The sequence below is a fragment of the Chelonoidis abingdonii genome, chromosome 14, assembly GCF_003597395.2.
Source record: "Chelonoidis abingdonii isolate Lonesome George chromosome 14, CheloAbing_2.0, whole genome shotgun sequence".
NCBI lineage: Eukaryota > Metazoa > Chordata > Testudines > Testudinidae > Chelonoidis > Chelonoidis abingdonii.
The window spans coordinates 3,425,460-3,453,430 of NC_133782.1; the positions used below are offsets into that span (position 1 = coordinate 3,425,460).

The 27,971-nt window shown below is 39.2% G+C and overlaps 1 protein-coding gene across 1 annotated transcript; it reads left to right on the forward strand.

Annotated features, from left to right (window-relative positions):
• The first annotated feature begins 355 nt into the window (after nucleotides 1-355).
• RAD21L1 (RAD21 cohesin complex component like 1) lies at nucleotides 356-27,739 on the forward strand. The gene is made up of 12 exons (XM_032766341.1): nucleotides 356-499; nucleotides 2,577-2,706; nucleotides 5,078-5,177; nucleotides 6,999-7,105; nucleotides 8,053-8,238; nucleotides 11,868-11,969; nucleotides 12,791-12,904; nucleotides 14,891-15,120; nucleotides 18,257-18,359; nucleotides 21,713-21,852; nucleotides 22,938-23,015; nucleotides 27,551-27,739. Exons 1-12 carry the CDS (start codon nucleotides 356-358, stop codon nucleotides 27,737-27,739), a joined length of 1,623 nt encoding a protein of 540 aa, XP_032622232.1.
• Nucleotides 27,740-27,971: the final 232 nt, after the last annotated feature.

A 27,971-nucleotide genomic window follows, 5' to 3' on the forward strand; every position in this document is an offset into this window, starting at 1 on the left:
TGTAACTAGCAGATGGCTTCTAATAATTTACTGAAAGATTTAGATTTTTAGAGAGTTTAGGGGCCCCAAAGTCATGTGTAATTGTATAGGTGCCATTATTATGCACAGAAGCAGTTAACCAGACATGTTTTCATGCATAGTCATACAATTTCTACACACAATAGAATTACACGAACATTTTGCAGGCCTAAACTGCGTGAAAATCCAATCTGAAGTATTTTATCCCTTTATCTTATAATGAACATTAAAGTCAGTATTCTTTAATCTCCATTAAAATTGTGCATTCCAATTTTTAAGATTAATTCTTATGTTTTTTCCCTAGTTTACATGAATTCAGCTACTGAGTATAGGCAACATGTTCTATATGCATTTGTTTATGAACAAGCGTGGGCCATTGGCCAAAATATGGCTCGCCGCTCACTGGGAGAAGAAGCTCACAAAAACTCACATATTTGAATGCAATTTGGAGACTACTATTGAAAAGATAATTTCACCAAAGGTATGTAACTGACTGAGATGTATAAGACCAGTTGTCAAAAGGTAGATCCTTGGTTTTTTGGAAAAAGAATATATCAACAAATATTGTAAAGGTCCATATTTGAAGTCAGTAAGACAAGGTAGGTAAGGTAATATCTTTTATTGGACCAACTTCTGTTGGTGCAGGAGACAAGCCCAGCTTACACAGAGCTCTTCTTCACATGTGGGGAAGGTACTCAGCATGCCATTGCTAAATACAACGTGGAACTGATTGTTTAGCATAAGTAGTTAACATATATCAAGGGACTCTTTGAGGTGAAGAGGGGCAATGGAAGAGGAGGAAGGTAGCTGGTGTGAGGGTTGTTAATGGCATAGATTGTTGTAATAAGCAATAAATTCAGTCTCTCTGTTCCCATGATTTTTAGTGGCTATCAAAGTTATGCCTTTAATCTTCCAGGCTCATGTTTTGAAGGTGCTGTGCAGGTTTCCTTTGAGGACAAGGACTGAGAGGTCAGATATGTAGTGATCACTTAGTGAAATGTGTTCGCCCACAGGTGATGTGGTGGTGTTGTCTTTTATCATTTTCCTGTGAGAGTTCATTTGAGTTCTTGTTTCATCCACATAGTTGTTATTGGGGCATCTAGTGAGCTACATCATATGTTGTGATAGGTATGTGTGGGATCCATGAATCTTGAAAGATGAGTTGCAGGGCTGTTGATCATTGTAGCAGTGTATATATGTCTGCAGGTTTTGCATCTGTTGCTCTGGTTGTGTCTGGTGCCGCATTGAGTTGCTGGGTCCTGAGCTGTGGGGAGCTTGCTTCTGATGATGAGCTTGGAGAGGTGAGGTGTTATTTGAAGGCCAGAAGAAGGGGTTCAGGAAAGATTTCTTTCAGGATGGGATCCCCGTCAAGTATGAGTTGTAGTTGTTTGATGATATCCGATATGGGTTCCAGTGTGAGGTGATAGGTGACAACTAGGGGTGTGCAGTCGGAAGGGGTTTTATTTCTGTATTGAAGCAGGTGTATTTGGGTGGCCCATTCCATGATGTGGTCCGCTTCTCTGGTGGAATGTCCTTCTTTGGAGAAGATGTTTTTGAGTGTCTTAAGGTGTATATCTCAGACTTTCTCCTCAGTGCATATTCTGTGGTATCTGAGTGCCTGGCTGTCGATAACAAATTTATTGGTGTGTTTGGAGTGGTTACTAGATCTATGAAGGTAGGTATGGTGATCCGTGCATTTCTTGTATATAATTGTCTGTAGGGTTCCATTGTTGAAGCTGATCATGGTGTTGAGAAAGTAGATGCTAGAGTGGGAGTGTTCCAGAGAGAGTTTAATGGGTACACGGTGGTTGTTGAAGTTATGGTGGAAATCTATGTGGGAGTTTGTCATCTGTCCGTCCAGAGGGTGAAAATAAAATTGATGTGTCTCAGGTGTATCATTGGTTTCATGCATAGGTGCCAGAACTTGGGGAGCTGGGGGTGCTACTGCACCCCCTGGCTTGAAGTGGATTCTATTATATACCGGGTTTACAGTTTGGTTCAATGACTCTCAGCACCCCCACTATAAAAATTGTTTCAGCATCCCTGGTTTCATGGTACATTTATTCAAAAATTCTTCTTAGAAACTCCAACCAAGATTGTGGCTCAAGTTTGAGGCACTGTACAAATGCATAGTAAGGGCTAGCCCATGTCTTGAAAAGCTTGTAATCTAGACAAGACAGACAAAGGGTGGGCAGGGACCAGAACATAGAGGTGAAGTGAGTTGCCCGAGGTCACATAGCAAGTGTGGCAGAGCTAGGACCAGAACCGAAGTCTTCTGAGTCCTAGTCCAGTACCCTATTCACCAGGAATTGTCTTCTTTTAAGTGACAATAGCTCTTGAGCTCCAACCCTGTGTTAGCCTGAATATCTCGGAATGACACATATTGTGTTGTTTTATTGTTTAATTGAGCTCCTTTTCTATACTTAGCTAGCAGATAAAGAAATTTTTCCAAGACTTCAGTAGTACACCTTTTGCTTTGTATAATAACTGAAATTATTTTGTCTTAATGATTTTGTCACAAATATTAATACTTGAACCATTTAAAAATGTTATTAAAGGTTAAAATTGCTCTGCGCACCTCAGGACACTTGCTTTTGGGAGTGGTGCGAATCTATCATAGGAAGGCAAAGTACCTCTTGGCAGACTGCAGTGAAGCTTTAGTGAAAATGAAGATGGCATTTCGTCCAGGTACGTACCAAATTCTGCATTTATCTGTCTATGTCCTTTACAGTTTCTCATCTGTAAATTTCATTTGGGATATTCCAGTCAGATATACGTTATTGATTTCAACAGAAGTTGGACTTCGTGGTGTTTAACAAAAAGAATTAATGGTTATTTTGAATGTAATTTGATCTTTTTGGCTCCTTCGTGGCCTTGGAGGAACCAGCTCTAGGAGTTAAAGGATAATTCTGTCTGCATTGTCAGTTCATTCCTTGTCCTTTCTAATGAGGCCACCAAATTCTCTACTGACACTGGCAGTTAGAGCCAATTCTGTTAGTGCTTTTGTGATCTACCAGGATGGAGACTACCAAATTCAGTTAAAATGGACCATCTGCTTAAGTTTCATTTTATTTTGGGCACCTAATAGGGAGGTAGTATTGTCTCATGGTTAGAGCAGAGGACTATGAACAGAGGAACTTCGGCTCTATTCCCAAACGTACCACTGAGTAATTATATGATCTTTGTCAAGGCATGTACCCTTTTTATGGTCTAGGACAGGTCTACACTTAAACTGTGACACTCTATACCTCGGAGGAGTGTCCTGTAGCCCCCATAGTTGTCATTTATATATAATCGTGATATTTCTCCTAAAGCATGCCATGTGATGTATCAAGGGAAAGGTTATGATCTGCTGAAAGTCATTGTTCTATCTAAATATGTATATCATTAGTGCATATGAAGTAATGAGACTGTGTTGTATGGTGGTTACTAACATATTCTGTGAGTTGGGGAATTGTCTAGATATTAGATCCCCAGAGTCAAGGACAAGGTTGCTAACCAATGCCTGGGCAGGTGTCAAACAACCGTCAACAGCCATTGTCCAGCAAGGGAGTTACAATTCAATTACTCACTTGAACAAGGCCACACCAGGGGAATTGCTCAACCAACCTTGCCTGGTGACTCAACAATGACCGCCGTACATGCCTGGACTTACGTTCTCCAAGCACATGGACTAAGGCAGTGGTTTTCAAACTGTGGGTCACGACCCAGAACTGGGTCACGGCGGCTCTGGTAAGCACTGCTGACTGGGCCATTAAGTCCCATCAGCGGTGCTGCCCAGCTAAGGCAGGCTAGTCCTTACCTGTTCTGACACCGCGCTGTTCCCCTGAAGTGGCCAGCAGCAGGTCTGGCTCCTAGGTGGGGGGGCCACAGGGCTCCGCGCACTGCTCATGACCCAAGCACCAGCTCTGCACTCCCATTGACTGGTTCCCAGCCAATGGGAGATGGTGGGGCAGTGCCTGCGGGCGAGAGCTGCGCGGAGCCACTTGCACACCTCCACCTAGGAGCTGGACCTGCGGCTGGCCTCTTTCAGAGTGCAGTGCGGTCCATGGTCCCAGGACTGTCAGGAAGCCTGCGTAGCACTCCTGATGTGCCACTGACTGGGAGCCACCCGAGGTAAGCCCATGCCCTAACCCCACCACCCAATCCCCTGCCTCAGCCCTGAGCCTCTTCCTGCACCACAAACCCCTCATCTCCAGCCCAGAGCCTTGACTCCCTGCCGCTGAAGACTCGGAGCACCGCCCAGTAAGTACAAGCCCTACGTGGTTTTTTTTTACATTTTTTTTAAAGTCATCCCTGCCGGGGCCCCGCCAAAACTGTTCAAATTGGGCCCCACGCTTCCTAAAGCCAGCCCTGATAACAGCACCTGGAGGGGTTTCCTGCTTGTCACTAGCAAAGCATTGTGAGATACAGCCCAGGTTGGAGAGTTAAGGCGGACACCATGGTGCCACAATCCCAAACTACACTCCAGGGATCCCATCACATAAACCACTGCACCGGCACAGCTGCAGTACTTCAGTGAAGACGTTACTTACGCCAATGGGAGATGCTTCTCCCATCGGTGCAGGTGCTCCACCTCCCCGCAAAGTGGTAGCTATGTCAACAGGAGAATTCTCCTGTCAATTTAGCGTTGTCTACCCAGGAGATTAGGTCAGTTTCACTACATTGCTCAGGATGTGGATTTTTCACATCCCGAGCGATGTAGTTATGTCAGCCTAATTTCCTAGTGTATACTTGGCTCCAGTGGTTGTTAGTGGCCAAAATTTTCCATGATCTTTGAAAAGCTATTAATTAGTAGTTCCAGTAGATTGACAGCATTTCAGAACCTCTAGCATTTTTCAATGGCACCATACATTTGTATGTATGCCAATAAATAGTATGCCTCTGAAATGTACATAAATTAAAGATTAAGTTCCATTTTGGGGTCCTAGTGACAATGGCAAACTTAGTTTATGATGGCATCATAATTCCTTGATAGATTAACAGTCTTATTGTAAACACTTGTGAGAACATTACTCCTTATCACGGCTCATTTTGTTATGTTTTGCATTTCTTTTAGGACTTGTTGATCTTCCAGAAGAGAGCTTTGAAGCTGCTTATAATTCCATTACATTGCCTGAAGAGTTTCCTGAATTTGACACACAGCTACCTGACTTGAAGTAAGTGTTTCTCAACTCTTTTTATATTTTGTCTAGCCTCATTTTCTCAGAGGTAAAAATGTATGTTCTTGCTTATTATCTGACCCTTACTCAGCATGCAGGTGGTACAGTCATTCCAGTTATTTGAATTTGATAACCCGATGCTTCCGTATTCTAGGCCATAGAATTATGTATTGGTACAGTTCTTCCAATCTCATTTTATGAACACAGACCTTTTCAATGAAGTAATTGTTTCAGCGTAAGCTTTAGAAGTTTTTCATTTAATTTATTTGAATGAATACTAGAGACAGAAAAGTTGAACTGTTGTGCTCCAGAGGAGGCAGCCCAAGTAACCTAAATTTCATTCTGATGTAAGAACAGGGTAGCCAGGATCCATGGCATAGAAGTCCTTCACTGGTATGATCTAAAATTGAATTTAAAATTCTGGTCTTTTGCTCCCTGAGGGTTGCTAGGCTATGGGAGGCAGCATTCTGACACTTCAAAAGTTAAGAGCTGGGAACTAAAACATTTATTTTTGATGGACTTTAGTGGGGGTCAGAGCCAAAGCATAGTGCACCTTCACAGACATTTTCCTTTTACATATCAATAAATTTAGTTATTTTGGATCTGAAAGTCTTTGCTATTTTTTGTTAAAAATCTAACTTCAGAAAACCTGTAGCTTGCAGATAAATAATACATAATTGTTTTCAGTCTAATAAAGTAATACAATGTGCCACCGTGTGAGGAACAATGATAGAGCTCCCTTTTTCAAATTACCTAAGGAATTTATAGGGTTTAATTTATAGATGATATGCTATATTGAGGAGTCCATTATGTGACATTGTATCTGGCAGAAAATGGGACTTGTATGTGAAAATATTGATAGAAGCTGAAGTTGGACAAGATGAAGGTGTGGTTTGTAGGCAAAAATAAGTTTTTGTAGAACGTCATAGGGATCATGTTTTCCCCTGTCAAGCAGGTTTGCGGTAAAGGGATATATCCTGATTACAAATTGCTCCCGTAGTTGGAGGTAGTGTCAGTAGCCAGTAGCCTCACTGCATTAATCTAAGGCCTTGTCTACACTGCCACTTTACAGCACTGAAACTTTCTCTCTCAGGGATGTGAAAAAACACCCCCCTGAGCAATGCAAGAGTCAGTGCTGTAAAGTGGCAATGTAGGCAGTTTAGACAGTGCACCAGCACTGGCAGCCGCACTCCCCGCGCTGGTAACTACTCCCCTCATGGGGGTGGGTTTTTACAGGACTGGGAGAGCTCTCTCCCAGTGCTGGTGCCACAATTACACTGCCATATTAAAGCGCTGCCGCGGCAGTGCTTTAACGTTGGTAGTGAAGATATTCCCTAAATGCTTTTCTCTCCAGCGTGGATCTTACCACAGTCATTGTACCTCTGTGACTTTGTGACTAGATTATTTAATATGCTGTGCAAACTTCTGTGAAGATTACCTAGAAGCTTCAGCAAGTACAGGAGGCAGCTGCCTGTTTGCTTCGAGGTATCAGATGTAGGGAATATATAGCATCTATTTTCCAGTAGCTATTCTGTCTTCCTTTTAGCGTCTAGATGCAATTAGAAGTATCAATTTTAATCAATAAAGCCCTAAGTAGTTCGGGTTCTGGCTGCCTGGGAGATTGCCTTTCTCCCTGAACAAGAGTTGACATCAGCTGGGATGTTTTGGAGCCTTAAAAAGTAGTAATTTATTGCTTTTTGTCTATAAAGGAAAACATGAAGTTTGAGGGCCCTTTGGTTACAAGCTTTTTGCCTTGTAGCAACATGGCCAATGGGTTTCAATTCATGTTGTTTTTTGTATCTTTACCTTTTTCATTAGTGCCATTGATGTTGCTGAACACTTTACTTTGAATCAGAGCAGACCTGAAGACATCACACTTCCAGAAGATTACAGAATGACAATGCTTCCCGGTGATGGGAATTTTGGTGAGAACAGCCAATAGAATTTGAAAAATTTGTAAGGATTTTTGCCACCATTTTTCTAAATTATTAGAATTGTACTTCATAAGCAAATGCATTTACATTATTAATGATTTATAAAATTACATTTTAAGATTTAATTACTGTATGCAAGCTCATAAAGCTTATTTTTACTCATATGAAGGATTTGTTTGCTTGTTGTAATTACTGAGTCTCCTTATTCTCTTTGGGCTTGAGCCAAACACCACTGAAGTCAGTGAAAATCCACCTGTTGGCTAAAGTGGGCTTTGAAATAGGCTCTAAGTGACTTAAAACCTAATGGGCGTAATTCTCATTTATGCTGATGCCCCTTTAAGTGAGTGTAAACATAATATATGCAATTTAGGCTTGCGTTCACTGCAAAGTTAACTTCACTTCTTACCTAACCCCAACCCAAGTTCCGTCCACACACACAAATCTCTCACTTGAATTGGCTGGCCCATCAGAGAATATAGATTAAAGCCTGAGTGCTGATCACATTTGAGCAGCTAACACAACCACTCCTCTGCTAGAGGAATGTAAAGAGGCCTTAATGTAAAGGAGAATCAAGCCTAAAGGCTATGTCTACACTGCACTTTTATTGGTAAAACTTCTGTGGGCCAGAGTGTGAAAAAAACAAACACACCTGACTCATTGGGGGGGGGGGGGTGTTATTTTGTCCACAGGAGAGAGCTCTCCTGCTGACAAAGGGCGGCTACACTGTGCACCTTACAGCAGCACAGCTGTGCCACTGTACGGTGCGCAGTGTAGACTTAGCCTAAGATATTTTGTGTTTTTACTGAATTAGCTTAAATTGTTTGTTCTGTAATGCAACCTCATTTTGAGAATTTTATAAAGTTCTGAGGAAATTGACATATATGTATTTTATCTGTATTGTTAGAAGGCATTGTCAGTAATTATATATGTTTGTTCAGGTGAGGAGACTGAAATACTAAGAGGACATAGCTTCTTCAGTGATGGCATACTAATGAGTACTAATAGTCTCTTGCCTGATCACAGCTCAGTGAGCACCACTGGAGACAAATCTATACTATGTGATGACACACATGGATTCAAACTTGACGGTTTTGGAGACGAAGATGTTCCTGGGGATATGATTGGTATGGTTTGTCATAGATTAACACAATCCAATCAGTTCTATCCAAAGTATTTTTACAGTAAAAACCCCACACAAAATGTAAATAAAAACAGAACTTGCATTTGAAAACATTTTTTCTGTAATTTACTATGTGTTTCCTTTTGCACTTTTAGTTTTTTGCTATTTAATAATAATCTGAGCTCATTTATATAATCCGAGACAAAACTCCATTGAAATGAAATTAAGCTTGAGAGTACATATCAGCAATTTAGGGTAAAATACATTACAGGAATGTTCCAATTAGCATTATAAAACCAGGAAATTGAGAGTTAAAGTTAAACTTAAAAGAAATTCAAACGTGTTAAGATACGGAAATGCACAGTTAGGGCATTCAGACAATCTTAACTCTGCCTCTTTTGTGACACCAAGCAATAAGCATATGATTTTGATTAAAGCATTTTAATGTTTTGGGTTCCAGATTCGATTAAAATGATATTTTAAAATACATTAGTTTTTTTTCTTTATTTCACCTCATTGTGTCACCTGTTTGGTCCACTCTTCTTCACCCCACATTTCCCAGCACGTGCATATGTGTGCACACAAACCAGTTTTCCCCTTCCCCACTGATCCACTCCTGCACTATATCTCTGGCTTCCCCCTTCTGTCCTCTGTTCAGTAGATCTGGTGCAACAGTTTGCTTTTGAAAATAAATATTTAGCATTAATTGTCACTTTTTGTCATTTTTTTTAACCAATAAAAGTCTCTCCATCAGCACAAGCTTGTATATAAGAATCTTCTTCAGTGAAACTTACTTAGAATTTGCAAAATGGTTTCAATAGTCCATTGTTCTCAGAAGGACTGAGGTCATGTCTTCCCTCAGTCAATATACTCTATTTAAAAATGACTGGTACTTTCCACTGTTTCCATTAAGAGTGAAGCCACTCAATTTTTTTGTGAAGAGCACTCTATGGCCACACTCCCATTGAGAACAATGAGATATAGGTGACCTTCTCAAAATGATCACCTAACAGTGGACAAGTTATGTCCTGAGTCGTCTTGAGAAAAATGGGATGGCAGCCATTTTGAAAGAGGGCAGTTCTAGACAGAATTCATTGTAATGGAATGTTATTTGTTAGCCTCTTGCTGGGGAGAAACGTTCAGCTATAAAGAATAAACAGGGAGAAATTACCACTAATTCTAAAAAATTAAGTCTTCAGATGTAGTCTATGGAGTGAGTTTTACCTGTAAATAATGTCCAAATCATTCGTATTATTCTGTTATTAAGTTCATTCAGGACAATTAAACAGCCCTACATTGTATGCCACATTTTTAGAGGATCTCTTTTTTTAATTAATTTTAACTCAATCAAATTAACAATTTACTTGTAAATTCTGAGAAAATTAATTCTGTTCCCAAAGAGTAAGTACAGCAGTTTTGAGAAGGATATGCTGTATCTTCTTACATAACAAAGCACTTGAGTCACTGCTTTAAGTGCAAAACTCAGCTCTGCCTTTACTATGGGCTTGGCTACATTGTGAGTTACAGCACAACAAAGGAGCCCCAGGTGCCCTAGTTCACTCCTTGTCCACACTGGCAAGGCATGTAAAGTGCTCTGACTCTGTGGCTACAGCACTGCTGGTATTCCGCCTTGGTGAGTAGAATAACGTTTGCTGCGCCCCCACTGGAGCGCTGTGGCACCAGTGTGGACGAGGTGTTGCATTACTGTGCTCTGATCGGCCTCCGGAAATGTCCCATAACCCCCTTAAGTCAAGTGGCCACTGTTGTCATTGTTTTGGTAGGAATGCGGATATGCTGTTTGAAAGCTCCATTTCTCTCAGCCGGGAATGCTGTGTGTAAGAGAGAGACGCGGCGGGAGGGGGAGGTCTGCTGTCTGAACTTACAAGACAGCATGCTGACATGCTCTCAGCCCCCCAGAAACCCACTTTCTGTCCCCCCACATACACACAACACACTCCCTATCACACTCCACCCCACTCCCCATTTGTAAAGCACATTGCAGTCATTTGCATGCTGGGATAGCTGCCCATAATGCACCGCTCCCAATGCCACTGCAAGTGCTGCAAATGTGGCTACGCCAGTGCGCAAGCAGCTGTCAGTGTGGACAGACTGCAGAGCTTTCCCTACTGTGCTCCCCGAAGGGTTTAACTCACAGTGATCTACACCTGCAAGTGTAGCCATGCCCTATGTCACTGCAAGTGGTGCTTCCATAATAAAACATCTTAAGTAAATCATCATTTGAAATTTATGCTTAAAACAGGTTTCAGTACATTTTCCTCAGCTTTTGTTTTTTGCATCTGTAGCCATGCAAAAACATTTTAGAACTACAGCCTTTCCTTTTGTACTACAACAAAATGCTTTTCTCAAAAGAAATATTTGGAAATTAATGGCAACTCAAGTGTGTCATTATGCCTGCAGTTTTGAAGGACCAGCACTGTAAACAGCTATAATTAATGGTTTTAGAATTTACATACAAACCCATTTATTTTAATGAAACTATTAAAAAAAATTTGTATAAAAGTTGGTATGCACATTTTAACTCAAAAGCACTTTTTTTTTTTAAAGTGCTGGAAGAAGAAAAAAGTATTGTTTTTAACTTTCAGGGGGGAAACATAGATGCAGAAACATAGATGCCCACTTAAACTGAATTTTTGTTTTTGACAAATAAAATATTATAATTTTTTTTTAATTTCATCCTTCTCATAATAGCAAGAGCAGCTAAGTACACTTTTTGTGTGGTCTGTTAAATTTTCATTATGATTTTGCAACACATGTACAAATATAAAATAATAGATATTTTACCACAGTATGGTGTTATTTTCTGCTTATTTATTTCAAAATAGTTTGTTTACAAACAGCTGTCTAGTAAGTGATTAATTTGTAATATGAGTTAATCAATGTTGACATTTTCACATAGAATTTTACTAATTATAAAGCACTCTGTATAAGTGCTGGGGCCTCGTTGGCAAGGTGCTGCACACCTCTTCTGATTAGCCAAACACCCTGAGCTCCCATTGATTTTGAAGGAGATGCACAGCATCTTGCAGGATTGAGCTCTATATAATTCCTTCTAAATAATTCATTTTAATGGATTCTGCTGGCCTATTGCATAAATAATGCTATTTTAAAACATTTTTATATATGTCTACCCTGTTGACCAGGTCACCTATGATTTACTTAATAGCTTTTTATTTGAGATGTAAATTTATATTTGTATTAATGTAGTTCATATACCACAGGGTATTGTAAAATATGATAATGTACAGATTAGTTTTAATTTTGAAATGTATATATTTAGCTTTTTGTGATTGCCATTGTATATAAGCTAGAACAGGTATGGGGGGTTGTTTGTTTTTTAGAATAAAGAAGTTATATATAAAACTATTTTTAAACAACATTAAAGATCATACTTTCACAGGTGAAAGGCAGAAAATTCAAAATTAAGTCTAATTCTCTCCTTTATATACATTGTTTAGTATTAAGAAAGCTTTAATTCTAAATCTTCAGACTTGTTTAAGTCGGTCTCTTGCTTTAGATGCAAGACTGATATTTAAATAGCAACATTTGGCTGTGTCATTTGTTTTATTATCACTAAAACTTAGAGTGATTAAAATTATGCATTTTATTTTCAAGAAAATCTGTTGAGGACTGAGCAAAATAGCCTAATTTATGACATTCTTGATATGGATGAAGAAGTTCCTTTGTCACAGGAGCTTCCTGATGATAATGGAGTGGGTGAGTTTGTAGTGTTTCTGTTCCTTCTGATTACCTAAATCAGTACCTCACTAATTTGTTAATGTATAAAACTAGTGTTATGCAGGCATTATGTGATCAGAATCATATCCTTTGCTTCATTACTGTCTTGGATTCTGTTTTACTTTTTTCTTTTAAACTTTGTTCCCCTTTCAGGTATAATTAATTCTTGGAATTCTGTGTCTGTAACTCGACATTGATAGAAACATGTTTTTACATTATACCCTTTTCTACCTCAGAGGATGTTGTAAGGTTTAGTTTGATATTGGCTCCTTGGATGAGAGGGGATATGACTGTTCTTTATAAATACATCAAGAGAGTAAACATTAGGAAAGGAGAAAAGCTATTTAAGCTAAAGGACAGTGTTGGCACAAGAGGAAATGAGTATAAACTGCTATGAATAAATTTATGCAGAAAATCAGAAGCAGGTTTCTAATCATCAAATGAGTGAGGTTCTGAAACAGCCTTCCAGTAGGTGTACTTGGGAAAAAACGATATCTAGATTTACTATGGAGCTTGATAAATTTATGTATGAGTTTATCTGATGGGGTTGCCTGTGATAGATGGGGACTAGAATTGATGACCCAGGAGGTCTCTTCCAGTCCTGTGTTCCTATGATGAAAGAAACTGCAGAAGTGAAAATATTTGTATTAAAATATTTTAGAAATTAGTTTCAGGGAGAAAAAAAATTCTATTGTACCTTAAGACTTACACTCATTTTTCTAACTCTAGTATTTGTGTTTTACTACCAAATTAATTAATTTAAAATATTTTTATTGGATTGTGGGATGTGTGTTTTACAGTGAATTTCAGCTATGTAGGTTCTATGCATCCAGAAGAAAGCCACCAGATGAGTGAAACTACGCTGTTGACAAATGAAAAAGAAGGATTTACACTTGAGCCAGTTGATGCTACAGGTCAGAGTTCAATCAGTTTCCTGTTAGGTGCAAATATTACAATTCCTGGTACATGCAAAAACCCTGAAAAACATGTTATATAAAATTATTCTAGTTATATTATTTGCTTTACTCTCCTCACTCATTATTACTAATGATATTTGTATCAGAGATTATTTTTATTTACTTACATTTCATCTGTTCCTGCTGTCCAAGTTCAGTTCTGTTCTGAAAAGTCACTATGCAAAAAGGGCATTTTCTTACATCAACTGATCCACTCTCAACGTTTATTCACAGTCCTCTCCACTTACTAAAATAAGTTTCATTATTTTTCACTTCTGTTAGCAATGCAAAACCAATACTGCTATAGGAGAAGTGAACTGTATTCTATTCTGGCTCATATACCATCAACAGAATTGTTAACTCAGTTCCAGTTGCAGAATCTTTGTGCTTTGTGGGCAAGTTGTGGCCAGAAAGAACCAACATTGACTTTCAGATTCCAGAGTGAATTTTCAGGGTTCTCTTTGTTTCATAGTCTTAATTTTACTTAAACATAAAGATTTCCCTAAGATACTGAAAAAGGAAAAATTTTCCTCATTACTGTGAATAACGGGTGTTCAAAGTTAGTTTATTCAAGAAGATTAAAATCGGATGGCTCAAAGAGACATCATCAGTCCTTGGAGATACAAGAAATGAAAGTGTAATTTGTTTCATCCAGTGGCCAAGTCATGTGGTACATTTGTGGGTGTTATCAAATACATAAAATGATACAATGGAAAAGAATGTTATGAAATAAATACCCACACCATTCATATTGAAACTAAACCTTAGAATGCTTACATTTTCGAACCTTCCTGCCAAATGACTATTGAGATGCATGTATACCATAGATGTGTTTCTCCATGTGTTGGTGTCTGTCTCCACATTCAACATCTTAAAGGGTTAAAGCTGACAAAACCAGACACTAATCCTAAAATACTACTTTTTTAAGAACGTTTGCAATTCTTGGCCTGGCTAACTTCTCAGTAGAGTAAACTGGCTGAGAGACAAGGGAGGTGAGATAATATTTTTATTGGATCAACGTCTGTTGGTGGACTGTACTAGCTTTTGAGGTATAATACCTGTCTCTCACACACTTAATGATGTCCTCTTACTTAAATAAACCATTACTTTGCAGCTTTTTGACTACAATATTTATAAATCTTCCTGCACTTAGAAGTATTTAAACTTGAGAGTATATAGAATTCCCAATAAAATGAAGAGGCTGTCTTTCTGAAAACTTTTGGTGAAAAGTTCCCCTCATTGTCAATGTAATTCTCCAGTTCACTCTACTTTTTTCTAAACTATTTCCAGCCTATCCTTTTTATTCCAACTATTATATTCATGCTTAACTTTTAAAGCATCAGAACTTGTTTGTATATGTTCATAATTCAACAAGAAATTAGAGGAAAATATTCTAAACTGGAGTCAAAATGTCCCTTATTGTTTGGCTGGTGGTTGCCGTATTGACACTTTTTTTTTTAGCTGAAAGATTGACCTCAGGATGTGAGGGTGTGAGAGATGAAGGTGATACTTTTGGCCCCTTAAGGACAGTTACCAGTACACATGCAATAAACAAAATGCCCTCTAAGTTGCTGCAGGAAAATGTTTTACGAAGAGAGTTGAGGACTGGGAGTAAAGTGAGGGAAATGGCCTCAAGGGGAAGGTCAGCAATGTCAGGAGGGCCTAATATTCAAATCTCTGCATTAAGAAGATCACAAGCCAGCCCCTCCCCATTCCACGCTCTTGTTATAGTATATGCTGTCATCAGAACTATGAATAAGGGAGAGCTCCTGTTCAAATGTTGACACCAACATGCTGAACAATGAAAATGTAGAAAAAATAATGCAATGTGAATAGCATCATTTACTTCAGGTGTGATACCCAACACCTCTAGTACAGTAATAGACAAGTGTCCATCAGAAAAAGAGATAAACGTCCCTGTTTGTGAATGTTTCTTATGCTTAGTTGTCATAGGGAGAAGGAGCTTTAAAAGAAAGAGGAAGTTGCTTGTTGATGTAGTGAAGGAGCTCAGCAGCAGTACTATTTACAAACAGCTTAGCAACTGCACGGATATTCTTACTATGTTGGATCTTGCACCCCCCACAAGAAAGTTGATGATGTGGAAGAAGTCAGGAGGAGTGGATAAACTTCTGTCCCACACTACACAGCCTTTGATTAATGCTGAGCTACAAATGGTAAAGGTTTATGCCTTTGTATGCTGTTACAACATTACCCTAATACATGATGGAATTGTTGCATATTTAAGACCTGATTATCAGAGATGGTCTCCAATTTCACAGGTTTCATTTTGTGGGCACAAGTAACTGTGTGTCCAATAAACTGCCGGTGAAAATATTAATAATTGAACATTATCTAATTATAGAGAAATTTGGATAATTGGACCTCTGATGACTATATTTGTATCCACTGGTATTTGCTTCTACTGAAAAGTCTGCCATCTCTAGAATTTTCAGGCCCTGAATCTTCAAAATTCCAAGAACCAGAACAAGAGGGCATAGAAATGTGAGCATATGTTTGTAATTTCACATATAAGTACTTAGTTGATTGCACACTGGCACATTATTATTTTTCTGATTTATTGCTCTGTAATTAGTACTAGACCATGGTGACCTTCTGCAATTATTGCTTGTTATAATAATAGTAAAAATATTATATAGTGCTTTCCATCTATAGATTTCAAAGTGCTTTTTTGTTTGTTTTTTGTTTGTGTTCTGAGGTCTTCAGGCTGCCAAGTAAATACAAAAGTATTATGATTATTTTTTTATTAATATAATCTTATTGAGTAGGAATTATATTCTAGGAAGTCCTAGTTTTGAACAATGAATTCAAAGAAAAAGAATTACTAACCTTTAAATTCGCAGAGCCAAATAAGATCAGCTTGAGGAAAAATGTGTGACTTGACCTGATGCTGTACTGTTGTAGTAAGAGCCTTATGTTAGAAAGAACATTCTAACAGTCTTACAAGGCAAGAAGTCTTACAGAGAAATGGTGTTAAAATTGTTTGAAATATCTGTGGACATGTCCAGTTTTACTGAAATTGTCATTTCATTAATTTTAGTTTCTGAAACATGTTTTTAGTTGCATCAAATGGAGACAGTGCCAGCTAATTAGATTACTGGTGGTGGCTACTTATTTATTGATTTAAAACAAAACTTCATCTGGTTACAAGTAGAATATACTTTAAAAACAAAACAAAACTGTATTTTAAGCTCTTATTGGAAGCACACAAGTCATTTCTCTAAGCCAGACAGAATTCAGCTATTCAATAATGGCATAGTGAACAGCTGTCACTATCTTGGTCCATCAACTGTTAGACAAAAAAGACTTCAGTTTTTCAGTATAATGGGACTAAAGTAATTGGAATAGAACATTAGCACAAGAAGACTTCTGTCAGATAAACATTGAAGCAAAGCAAAAGGAAGAAGTATGTTGTGAATCCTGAACAACAGTGTGTATGTTTAAACCAGCGGCCTGTGGTATACCTGTGTTTATATTTTTATTTCAAATGTTTTTTAGTTTTCCCTTTTATTAACTATTTTAGAGGAAGGCAATTGAAACCACTGAGGCTAGTTGCGTGAAATATAATGATTAATATTCTCAAAGCAGTGCAGGGGATTTAGATTAGGGTGACCAGATGTCCCGATTTTAAAGGGACAGTCCCGATTTTTGGGTCTTTTTCTTATATAGGCTCCTATTACCCCCTACCCCATCCCGATTTTTCACATTTGCTGTCTGGTCACCCTAATTTAGATACAGGTCTTTGTGTAGCAAAATTCCCTGCATTGCTTTCAAAATCTCAACTTTTGTGTTTTTAATTTTTCATTTTAAGTAAAAGCCTTCATTGGTTAATTGCAATAAGACCCTGTATTACATCTTTTTTTGATAATAACGTACTTACTAGTGTGCCATTGACCTAAAACAGTGGCTCTCAAACTTTTTTACTGGTGACCCCTTTCACATAGCAAGTCTTTGACTGTGACCCGCCCCCCCCATAAATTAAAATCACTTTTTAATATATTTAACACCATTATAAATGCTGGAGGCAAAGCGGGGCTTGGGGTAGAGGCTGACAGCTCGTGATCCCTTATGTAATAACCTCACGACCCCCTGAGGGGTTCTACCCCCCCCCCGTTTGAGAACCCCTGACCTAAAACATGTCTTTGTATCCAGCCATGTCTGCATCTCTTAGCTCATTACAAGATAAGAATCTCTTGAACACTGTCTTCTCATTATGCTGAAGGATATTGGCTGGAAAAATAGGTCAAATCATGCATGGAAGGACCTTCCAGGCATGGATCCTCACCTCTTTTCCACAGGAGGGAGATATCAGTTGCTTTTTGGCACTGTTCCCTGCTCCTTCTCCCATGATTTCAGGGACCTTCCAGACAACCTTCTGTAGGTTCAGGATCCATGATGGGGTGAAGACTGCTGGGAGAGCCCAACTTGGGTGGGAGTAAGGCAAAAGGAAGCATATAGTGTCCCTCTGCTGGCCCCACAGAGATTATATAGGCTCTATTACCTTTTATGTGGGATGCCTCTTTAGTGGGTCACCTCTCCTTTAAGAGTTTTCCAGGCGTCCATTCAGATAGCCTTAACCTCTTGTTAATCCTTTGGATACATACAGATCCCTCAGATCTGCAAGGTTTAGGGACAGAGCCACACCCTGTTCCACATGGAGACAAATCATGGCTCCACAACTGTATGAGGGAAACTCCCATGTGAATAACCTCACAGATTTTTCTTTCCCTTATCTCTCTCCTGTGGATAGAGAGAGATGATCCAGCCCAATGTTAGCTTTGCCACCTTCTCACTTAGAACAGCGGTTCTCAAACTGTGGCTTGGGACCCTCAAGTGTGTTGCGACCCCGTTTTAATGGGGTCCCCAGGGCTGGCTTAGACTTGCTGAGGCCAGGGGCTGAAGCTGAAGCCAGTCCCCACCATATGGGACCAAAGCCTGAAGGCTTCAGACCTGGGCAGTTGGGCTCAGGTTACAGGTCTCCTGCCTGGGGCTGAAGCCCTCAGACTTTGGCTTTATCCCCTACTCCAACCCCCCTTCCTAGGGTCGTGTAGCAATTTTTGTTGTCAGAAGGGGGTCGCAGTGCAATGAAGTTTGAGAACCCCTTATTTAGAGAATCTCTGCAAAATTTGTGAACAGGGTCTGAGTCAATGAGTCTAAATTCTGGATCAAAGCAATTAATATACAGTAACTGTCCATCATTTCCTTGTGTTTTCTGTTATGTTTTGTTGTTAGTTATTAATCTGAAGTTACATTCTAGAAATATAAAAAAGAAACAAATCTTTGTTATTACAGTTGTTTGCAAATTGCTTTAAGTATCATGGCTTTAAGACTGGAAGAAAAGGTATACAGACAGAGTCTGAAACTGAAGAAACAAGACAAGAGAGAGAGACTACAGGTGAGATTTTTATAACTCTGCTTGTCCCAATTGATTTTATTATTTAACCACCAGAAAATATTTTTTTTTAAACTCACACATTTTATTTAGTGTTTCAGACACAAAACATTCAATGTGCATCACTGCACAAACCAGAAAGGCAAGAAAGTTTAAAGCTTAAGAAAACTGGTTACCCACTTAACAAATTTGTTACAGCAATTATATTAATTATAGGGCTATCGATTAACCTCAGTTAACTCACGTGATTAACTCAAAAAACTAACTGTGATTAAAATATTAATTGCAATTAATCACACTGTTAATAGAATACCAATTGAAATGTATTAAATATTTTGGGTGTTTTTCTACATTTTCAAATATATTGATTTCTATTACAACACAGAATACAAAGTGTACAGTACTCACTTTATATTAGTTTTTATTACAAAATATTTGCACTGTAAAGATGACAAACAAAAGAAAGCATTTTTCAATTCACTTCATACAAGTACTGTAGAGTAATCTCTATTGTGAAAGTGTAACTTACAAACGTAAATTTTTTTGTTACATAACTGCATTCAAAAACAAAACAATGTAAAACTTTAGAGCATACAACTTCACTCAGTCCTACTTCTTGTTCAGCCAATCACTAAGACAAACAAGTTTGCTTACATTTATGGAAGATACTGCTGCCTGCTTCTTATTTAAAACATCACCTGAAAGTGAGAACAGGCATTTGCATGGCACTTTTGTAGCCAGCATTGCAAGGTATTTACATGCCATATACGCTAAACATTCATATGCCCCTTCGTGCTTCAGCCACCATTCCAGAGGGCCTGCTTCCATGCTGACGATGTTCATTAAAAAAATAGTGTGTTAATTAAATTTGTGACTGAACTCCTTGGGGTAGAATTGTGTTTCTTATTCTATTTTACTGGCATTCTGCCATATATTTCATGTTATAGCAGTCTCGGATGATGACCCAGCACATGTTGTTCATTTTAAGAACACTCAGGGCCGGCGCTTCCATTTAGGCGGTGTAGGCAATCGCCTAGGGCACCAGGATTATTGGTGGGCGGCATTTTGCTGAAGGGGGCGGCAGGTGGCTCCGGTGGAGCTGCCACAGTCATGCCTGCCGACGGTCGGCTGCTCCCGTGGCTCCAGTGGTCCTCCCGCAGGCACCACTGCAGCAGCTCCACCGGAGCCGCGGGACCAGGACGCGGGGCAGTGAAATTGCCATGCGCCTAGGGCTCTAAAACCCCTAGCGCCAGTCCTGAGAACACTGTCACTGCAGATTTGACAAAATGCAAAGAAGGTACCAATGTGAGATTTCTAAAAATAGCTATAGCACTCAACCCAAGGTTTAAGATTCTGAAGTGCCTTCCAAAATCTGAGAGGGACGAGGTGTGGAGCATGCTTTCAGAAGTCTTAAAAAAGCAACACTCCAATGTGGAAACTACAGAATCCAAACCACCAAAAAAGAAAATCAACCTTCCGCTGGTGGCATCTGACTCAGATAATGAAAATGAACATGCGTCGATCTGCACTGCTGTGGATTGTTATCAAGCAGAACCCATCATCTTCACGGACGCATGTCCCTTGGAATGGTGGTTGAAGCATGAAGGGACATATGAATCTTTAGTGCATCTGGCACGTAAATATCTTGCGATGCCGGTTACAACAGTGCCATGCGAATACCTGTTCTCACTTTCAGGTGATGTTGTAAACAAGAAGCGGGCAGCATTATCTCCTGCAGATGTAAACAAACTCGTTTGTCTGAGCGATTGGTTGAAGTAGGACCGAGTGGACTTGTGGGCTCTAAAGTTTCACACTGTTTTATTTTTGAGTGCAGTTATTTTTTTGTATGTAATTCTACATATGTAAGTTCAACTTTCATGACAGAGATTGCACTACAGTACTTACATCAGGTGAACAGAAATATACAATTTCTTTTGTTTTTTACAGTGCAAATATTTGTAATAAAAAATAAATATAAAGTGAGCACTGTACACTTTGTATTCTGTGTTGTAACTGAAATCAATATATTTGAAAATGTAGAAAACATCCAAACATATTTAAATAAATGGTATTCTATTATTGTTTAACAGTGTGATTAATTGCAATTAATTTTTTAATCGCTTGACAGCCCTAATTAGTTATAAAGAAGAAATACATATTTTGCTTCGTAAATACTTCAATGTCCTGCTTAAAAAATGCTTAAGAATAAGAGGCATAGTACATTTGTTAGGTTGGTGAGGGTCTCTGTATCTGGGAGACCACTGAAACCAAAGAAGGCTTTCATTTTATTCTGAGATTGATGAATAATAGCCCACTGTCCCAAGACAGGTATTTAGGTCTATTCTATTCCAGATGTTTGAGACTTTGTGGAACATCCAAAAAGAGACATGTTTCTTCCAGAAACTCTTGATTACAGGTGTTCCACTCATTTTTGATTCTCAAATCATCTAGAGAAAACAATCTGTAATGTTGTCAAGAAGTTAGGTAGAGGAATAGATTAGGATACCTCTATATCCACAGTTATTCTTCCTCAGTACTTAGCAGTGTACTCAGTTTCTTTTAAAAAAGATTTTCAGACCCAGATTCACCCAGTTCATTTTGAGCAGCCTCATGGCATAATTATAAAAATTTATAGGCATACTTTAATGTTTGCCTAATGGTAGTGAATAAACAGCATGTCATATCCAGCCTATATCACAAAGACATTAATCCACCTCTGCATGATGGCTGCTTGCTAAGTCTACTTACCCATGGTAACCAAACAAGCAAAAGGAAGCGTGTACAGAAGTGTTTACAGACCACAGACTAGCTCTCCCAGCATATACCACCATCCTGCCTCTTTTTGGCACTAGTATAACTTAGATCAATTTCAACCCTGGCATAAATGAGTGCAGAGAAAACAATCAAAAATGCACCTTTTATTCCAGTGTCGGAATTGGTCCCTTTTCTTATTTACTCCTCCTCCTTTATTAATTTGAGAATGTGACTACTAGCATTATACTTTACATTGAGTAGAATGGTATATTGTCACTTGCTGAATTGCACTGTGGGATGTGTTGAGAGAACTATACTTGCAGTGGAAAACAGTGTTTATTCCATGGTAAATAAGTCTGTTTCTTAACCAGTCATTTATTTTGTAAAGTTTGCCCAGTTTTCCTGCAAGTGAAAGGTCGGTCTTTAAATGCTTCCAAGAAAACTCTTCCACTAGTTTTTTGTCCCAAAGTACCATTGGGTACGCAGCTCCTTCTCAGGACTCATTTTGATTCTTACAATCCTTAATCGTTTGGTGTTAATGGTGGTTGATTTTTGAGATTCAATGTAACTTCATTTTAAACTTTGTTTTCTTGTTAATATAGAGATGTTGATAATAGAAGAGTCAAGTTACCTGCAAGAGTCAGCTCATACAGAAACTGAGAGAACTATTACTGATGATTCATTTGTGTTGGCATTACAGAATGGCAGAAATGAGGATGCTAATAAAATGAATGAGGCTATAGTAAGCACCTTCAATAAATGTAAAAGGACCAATGCATGTATTTATTAGCCATGCTTTATATTAAGTTTCCATTTACAGAGAGTTATAACATCTATTAATTATTTACTAAGTATGTTACAGACATGAGTAGTTTGTGTTATAGATGTTTTAAGTACATTAGTAAAATGCCTTATGGATGGTTATAACCCATGTTTATAAGCAAACTTGTTAGATACAATACCAATTTATTAACCATTTATTAAAATAGCTATTCACTTATTAACTCTTTATAAACTACTTATAAATTGAACCTAATTATTATTTAAGTGTGCTGAAAAAGATACATGTTAATGGCCATTTGTATCAAGGATAGGATTTCAGATCTCCCTGATATTTAGTAACATTAATGGTTGTGAAAAAAACCTTAAAAACTTGCACCAAGTCCCTGTTCTTTTATTAGTTGTCCCCTGTAATCAGTGGGGTTCTGTGGTCTTGTGGATCCTCCCCTTAGGCTGGAGGGGGATCCTTTAGCAGTGGGCGCCGCCCACTTCCCAGACACCCAATAGTACCAAGTTTAAACTTGAGTTTGCAGGCAGCTTGAAACAGTAGCTATGAGTGGTGTGAAGTGCCCCATTCCTCTTAATAGGTCAATAACTCCAAAATACAGAGATAACATTTTAAATGCCAGATTGGCCCATGAACAGTAGCAAAATAATTAAAAGGCTCTTTACTTGCATAGTAAGTAAAATGCTGTTAAACAAGATTTGAGCCCATCTGAGTAACAATATCTATCTAATGTTTTTACAATTCCTTACAGCCTAGTACTCCACACATGCCAAAAGCCCCAACTGTCCCCTATGCAACTACCAAAATACCCAGCTTCACCCTTAATACAGCTCTGATGTGGTTAGGCATTGTCAAAATAGATAACACACGAGCCACATAAAAAAAAATTGCAGCCTTAAAAAGTGAAGTTTACCAGGTAGAAAGGTAAATAACTGTTGAAATTTAAAGGAGTGAGCTAAAATACTTCTCCAATTTTTAACATTTTGGCATATGATTTTTTTACAAGTTACATCTAATGCTTATACTACTCTCCTATACAGGAGATGGTGAGGAATGATCAAGACAGTGAAGAAAGAAGGTGGAGCAAAAGAACTCTTCAAATATTGAACACTTTACGGGTATGACGTTGGATTTAGCCATTAGATGCTTTTTAAATCAGCTATTGACTTGGATTGAACCACAAAATATAATGTACAACCACTTGCTATTCGTTGATACATTACATGTGCAACTGGTCTCTGTAAGAGTTTCATGTGTGTTACAACCATGTTTTATTGTGTGTTGACCTAGATACTCTCAGGCTTCAGAATGCTTTGTATAATGGCAAATCCTGCACAGTTTTTGGAATTTTTAGAATTTTCTAACTGTGGAGTACTTGATTTCTTACTCTGAAGTTTGCTTTAACACTGGACCATGATTTTATTATTGGTGGGTCTGGTAGCACTGCCTATTATTAAGGTTGTCTGACACTTCCCATTGTAAGACCCTATTTTCAATTGCTCATAACTTTGCCAAAATTTGCCAAACTGTTCAAGCTAAAGTTTTACATGCTGGGTGTCTGCGTCAGGCTAAATTTTTTGGACAATTTCAGCCCAAATGATTCAGACATTTCTCAGAATGATGTTTGGGAAACATACATTGTTTTGCCCATATTAAAAGAATTCTGATGACCTTTATTTTAAGATGCTTTTATGCCCATATGCTTTGGAGCAGGATCTTGAAATTTGATAGCGGCTTTTGCCTTTGTGTCAGGGATGTGCTGTTTGCCTTCCCTGTGAAAATCTGCCAAATTTGGCCAAATTGTAAGCCTTTGAACAATTGCAACAATTGCTTAGTAGAGCTTCACAGCTAAAAACTCAGAAGGTTCATGCAGAATCTGGCATTCTCCAGCCCAGGACTGAGCAGGACTTCCCTGAAATTACAGGTCTGGACTGCTGTGGGCCAGGCATCAGAAGTGAGAGTGGGGAGACTGGCTCTCCTGTGCTCTTGATGCCCTCCTTCTCTCCCCTGCCCCCAGGCTGGCACTGAGGTGGCAGCTGTCTGTTTTGAATGTAGAGGGGACATAAGCCAGATCTTGGAGAGGGGGCAGATGACTGTGCCAGGCAGTTGGTGAGGGAGTCTGGGAGGAATGTGAAACAGAGAGATGACACCAGGCCTGGGAGATGGCTGTGGGGAGACTGGGTCTGAGAGATTGAGGTAAAGAATTAATAGTTCTTCAAATGGCTCTGCATATTCCTTCCCACTTATGAATATTGCCGCACCTGGTGGCACCTAACAGTACAACCTTCTCCAAGCACTGCCTGTTCGAGCGCATGTTCACACGCACACCCCAGCCTTCCCCTCAATACTTTTGAATGTTCTGAGGGCAAGACTATATAAGGGGGCACTGCACTCTACCACCTCAGTTCCTTCCAGTTGCTGCAGCAAACAGAAATGAACCATTCCAGTCCATTCAGATCCAGGGGTTTTCCTCCTTTGATAGTGCCTTTGATAGTTTTAGTTGTTGTTGTTAGTGTGCAGTGTAGTTAAGTAATAAGTGTAGATAGTTAAGGAGAGTTGGTAGGTTTGGTTCCATGATATGGCGGAACAGTAGAAGAAGAAGAAGAAGCTGGGATTTAAGAGATGTGCTTTGTGCTCGGCTGTCTTCCCATCATTGGATGACCACATTAGATGTCTGAGGTGCTGGGTTGGAGGTAATTCTCCTTCTGGGTGTTCCATTTGCCAGGATTTTATGCCCAGAGCATGCAAAGACAGACAGAATAGACTGAAGGTGCTTCTGATTATGGAGGCTTTAGCTGCTAAATCCTCTGGTTCTAAATGGTCATCGGATCTGAAGCCTAAGAGGTCAATTTCAGATCCTGAGGCTTCCTCCAGCAAGACTAAGCTCCTTAAAGGTTCCCAGGACATTGGGATCTTCAATAGTTTGGTCTCTGGATCCTTCTGTTAAAGACGTCAAGGCTTCGAAGGCACCACTAGTGTTACAAGGCCATCTTCCTGCTGAGGATCCTGGAGCCACATGGTTGGCTCCAGCCTTACCTGTTCTGAGGAAGAAGACAAGGGAGAAGACACCCAGTGTTAGCAATGCCAGATTCTGTACATCAGATTTATCAGCTCCATCCAAGTCTGACATGGCGTTTGTGGTTCTGATTCTGAAACCCTAGGTGGATCTGGGTTCAGCTTCGTACCTGGATCTGGTACTTAAGTTTGTGGGACAGGCTCCATCCTCTGTTTCTGTTTAGAGATTCTCCTCAGACCTGAAGAGGACTTTTACAGTGGTGTCTGATGTGCACCTTCCAGCTTCTCATCACTCATCAGATCCAACTGAGACGCAGAGGACGATGAAGAAGAGATGGGTGTCATCCATTCCATGGTCAATGTCTTCTTCATCTGGAAAGAGAAGAGCAGAGGAGATACTCTTTCTCCAGATCCATCAATGCAGCCTCTTCCTAAGACTCCTGCAAGATCCTCTGGCAGATCTTTCTCACCTTTTATTTCTCTTTGACTTCTGGTTCCATTGTTGTCTCTGGTATGATCAACAGTGGTTCTGAGGTAGTATCCTCATTTAAAGGAGGAAAGAAAGAATTAAGACACCTGATTCATCCCAGTTCATGCCTCCTCAGCTTGGGCTCCCTCACTTCTTTGCTTCTCCTCCTATGGTGTGTTTCCAGATCTCATCTGTTGGAGAGATTGGCAGTCCTAGTGTCCATGGCCCCATTGCATTGCACTGCAGGAATTTCTGAATCCTCCTCCTTATGAATGGAGAGGTGATGTCTCATCTAATAAGGATCCAGTGTCTCAGCAATCATTGGATCTGGTTGCACCAGATCCATTGGCAGCACAGGCAAGGGTACCTGATACACTATCGAAGAGAAGGATGAGAAGATAGCTCCTCTTTTTGAACAAGAACAAATGAATACTGACTTTGATGTCACCTGATGAGCTGATGTCAACTGATGAGCATGTGGGTGTGCTTTCTGCTTCTTCCGTTCTCAGGATACTTTTCAGTTCTACTACCTGGTGGATTGCATGGCATCCATATTGAACCTACATATGGTGGCCTTGGGAGAAGAGGCGGAGTGGGGGCAGGGTCTCAGGGAGAAGGGCGGCGCAGGAGGCGGGGTTACGATTCGGATGCTAGTGCCCCCCCTCCTTTGAGAGAGCTTCTGCCACTCCTGGAGTCAGTGCTTCAGTCATTATTTAATTAGGACTCTGTTCCAACTTTCTGAATTTTCAGCACTGCACATAATTGGGAATATGCAGAACTACTCGAAGAAATGAAGGCTACTTTCTTGTAACCAGAGTTCTGTGAGATGACTGCATATTCACAGTTTGTGCCCACCATCCCCTCTTTCTCAAAGTCTTATTATGGTTTCTCTGGGTTAGCAGTGGAAGGAACTGAAGTGGTACGGGAGGAAGACCCCCTTATAAAGCCTTACTCTCTTGACGCTATAGTGATGAGTACTATGGAAAAACCCATGAGAAAATTAATAATTTTCTCTTCAGAACAAGGTTTGAATAATGTACGGTAATAAGGCGTGGACCACACATTGAACAATTAGGAGAAAACAAAATATTGAATAGCTGTGTATTAATTGAGCATAGACTATTCTGTGCACTGAAAGAGGCAGGGATTCTGTGAAAAAAATAAGTGATCATATAATTAAAGAATCTATCAAAATGCAAACATACAAGGGGGGTACAGGCAACCTTAATTCTAGCATTTCCTAACTTTGGAGTACTTGATTTTGCAACCTTAATAATCTTCTTTTAACATAGTTTTTGTGAGAGAGATGTGTGTGTGTGTGTGTACGTACATATCCAGTATGATACATGTGTGTATGTTTACACAGTCACACGGCCATTTACAAAAATCACACAAACTTTTGCCAAGTTGTGGTAGACTTCACTGTATTTTTAATGGTATTTGCTGTACTTAGAAGGGAAGATAGTAAAAGCCACAGTAAATTATAACATAAGGACTGGCAGGTCTGCAAAGCCTTACACATGTGATTGTTTTTATGGATCTGAGTAGTCCTATTGAATTAAATGGAACTAATGACTTATACTGTAAATACACATGTAACGTTTTGCAGGATCAAGGCCTAAGTAGATTTTTATGGGATACATGGCATCTTGTATCATCAACAGTATTGCCAACTCCAACCATCCAAAAACCATGACTCAGACCCCCCAAAATGATGAGATTTTAAAATAAATGTTAGGTTCTTTTTATGTGCCTTTTGCTTTTTGGCCCCATTAGGATGCACTTGCTTTATCTTTTCAAGTATTTCTGCACAACCACAAAGGCTAGAATTTTGTTTAAAATGAAAGCTTAGATTCCCATGCAATCTCTTGATCCAGAAGGGTGTGTGTGGGGGGGGGGTTAAGAAAACACAAAATATCGTGAGACTTGTGATAAAATTGCAATAGTTGGCAACACTGTAAAATTTATAAAGAACTTTAGGAAAATTACATACATTAAAACTTACAGATAAGAAACCATCTTAAGGCCTCAATCCTGTAAATATTTACTCCTGTGCAAAAATGTTTAAAATCAGTAAAATCAGTACGTTGGTTCCAACACCATGGGAACTTGTTTTCTCAGTAGTTAAACTGACCTAAGTATATTTTTCAATTTCTTTTTTCTATACAGTACATCAACAAATCAGGAGTGAGTTCTGTCAGTTTTTTGGAGCTCTGTAAGAACAATGACCGGAAACAAGTTTCAGCCAAGTTTTACAGCTTCCTTGTTCTAAAGAAACAGCTGGCTATTGAGCTTACTCAGTGTGCTCCCTATGCTGATATTATAGCAACTGTGGGTCCAAAGTTCCATACAATCTGAGAGCTAGCATAATCTACACATACCATGGTTAAAACCTGTGCCCTGAGTTTTTCAAAAATTCTTTTTTCCAGAGGAGGGAGTTGCAGGTCTCATCAGACTATGGGGAATTGACAAATAGTTCCCCCCATATCATCGTTACACCTCCTCTCCGGATTATATAATAGCTTGTGTAGGTGTGATATATATGTCATGGTTATTCATGGAGAAGATATTTATTATAAGGTTTAGGTTT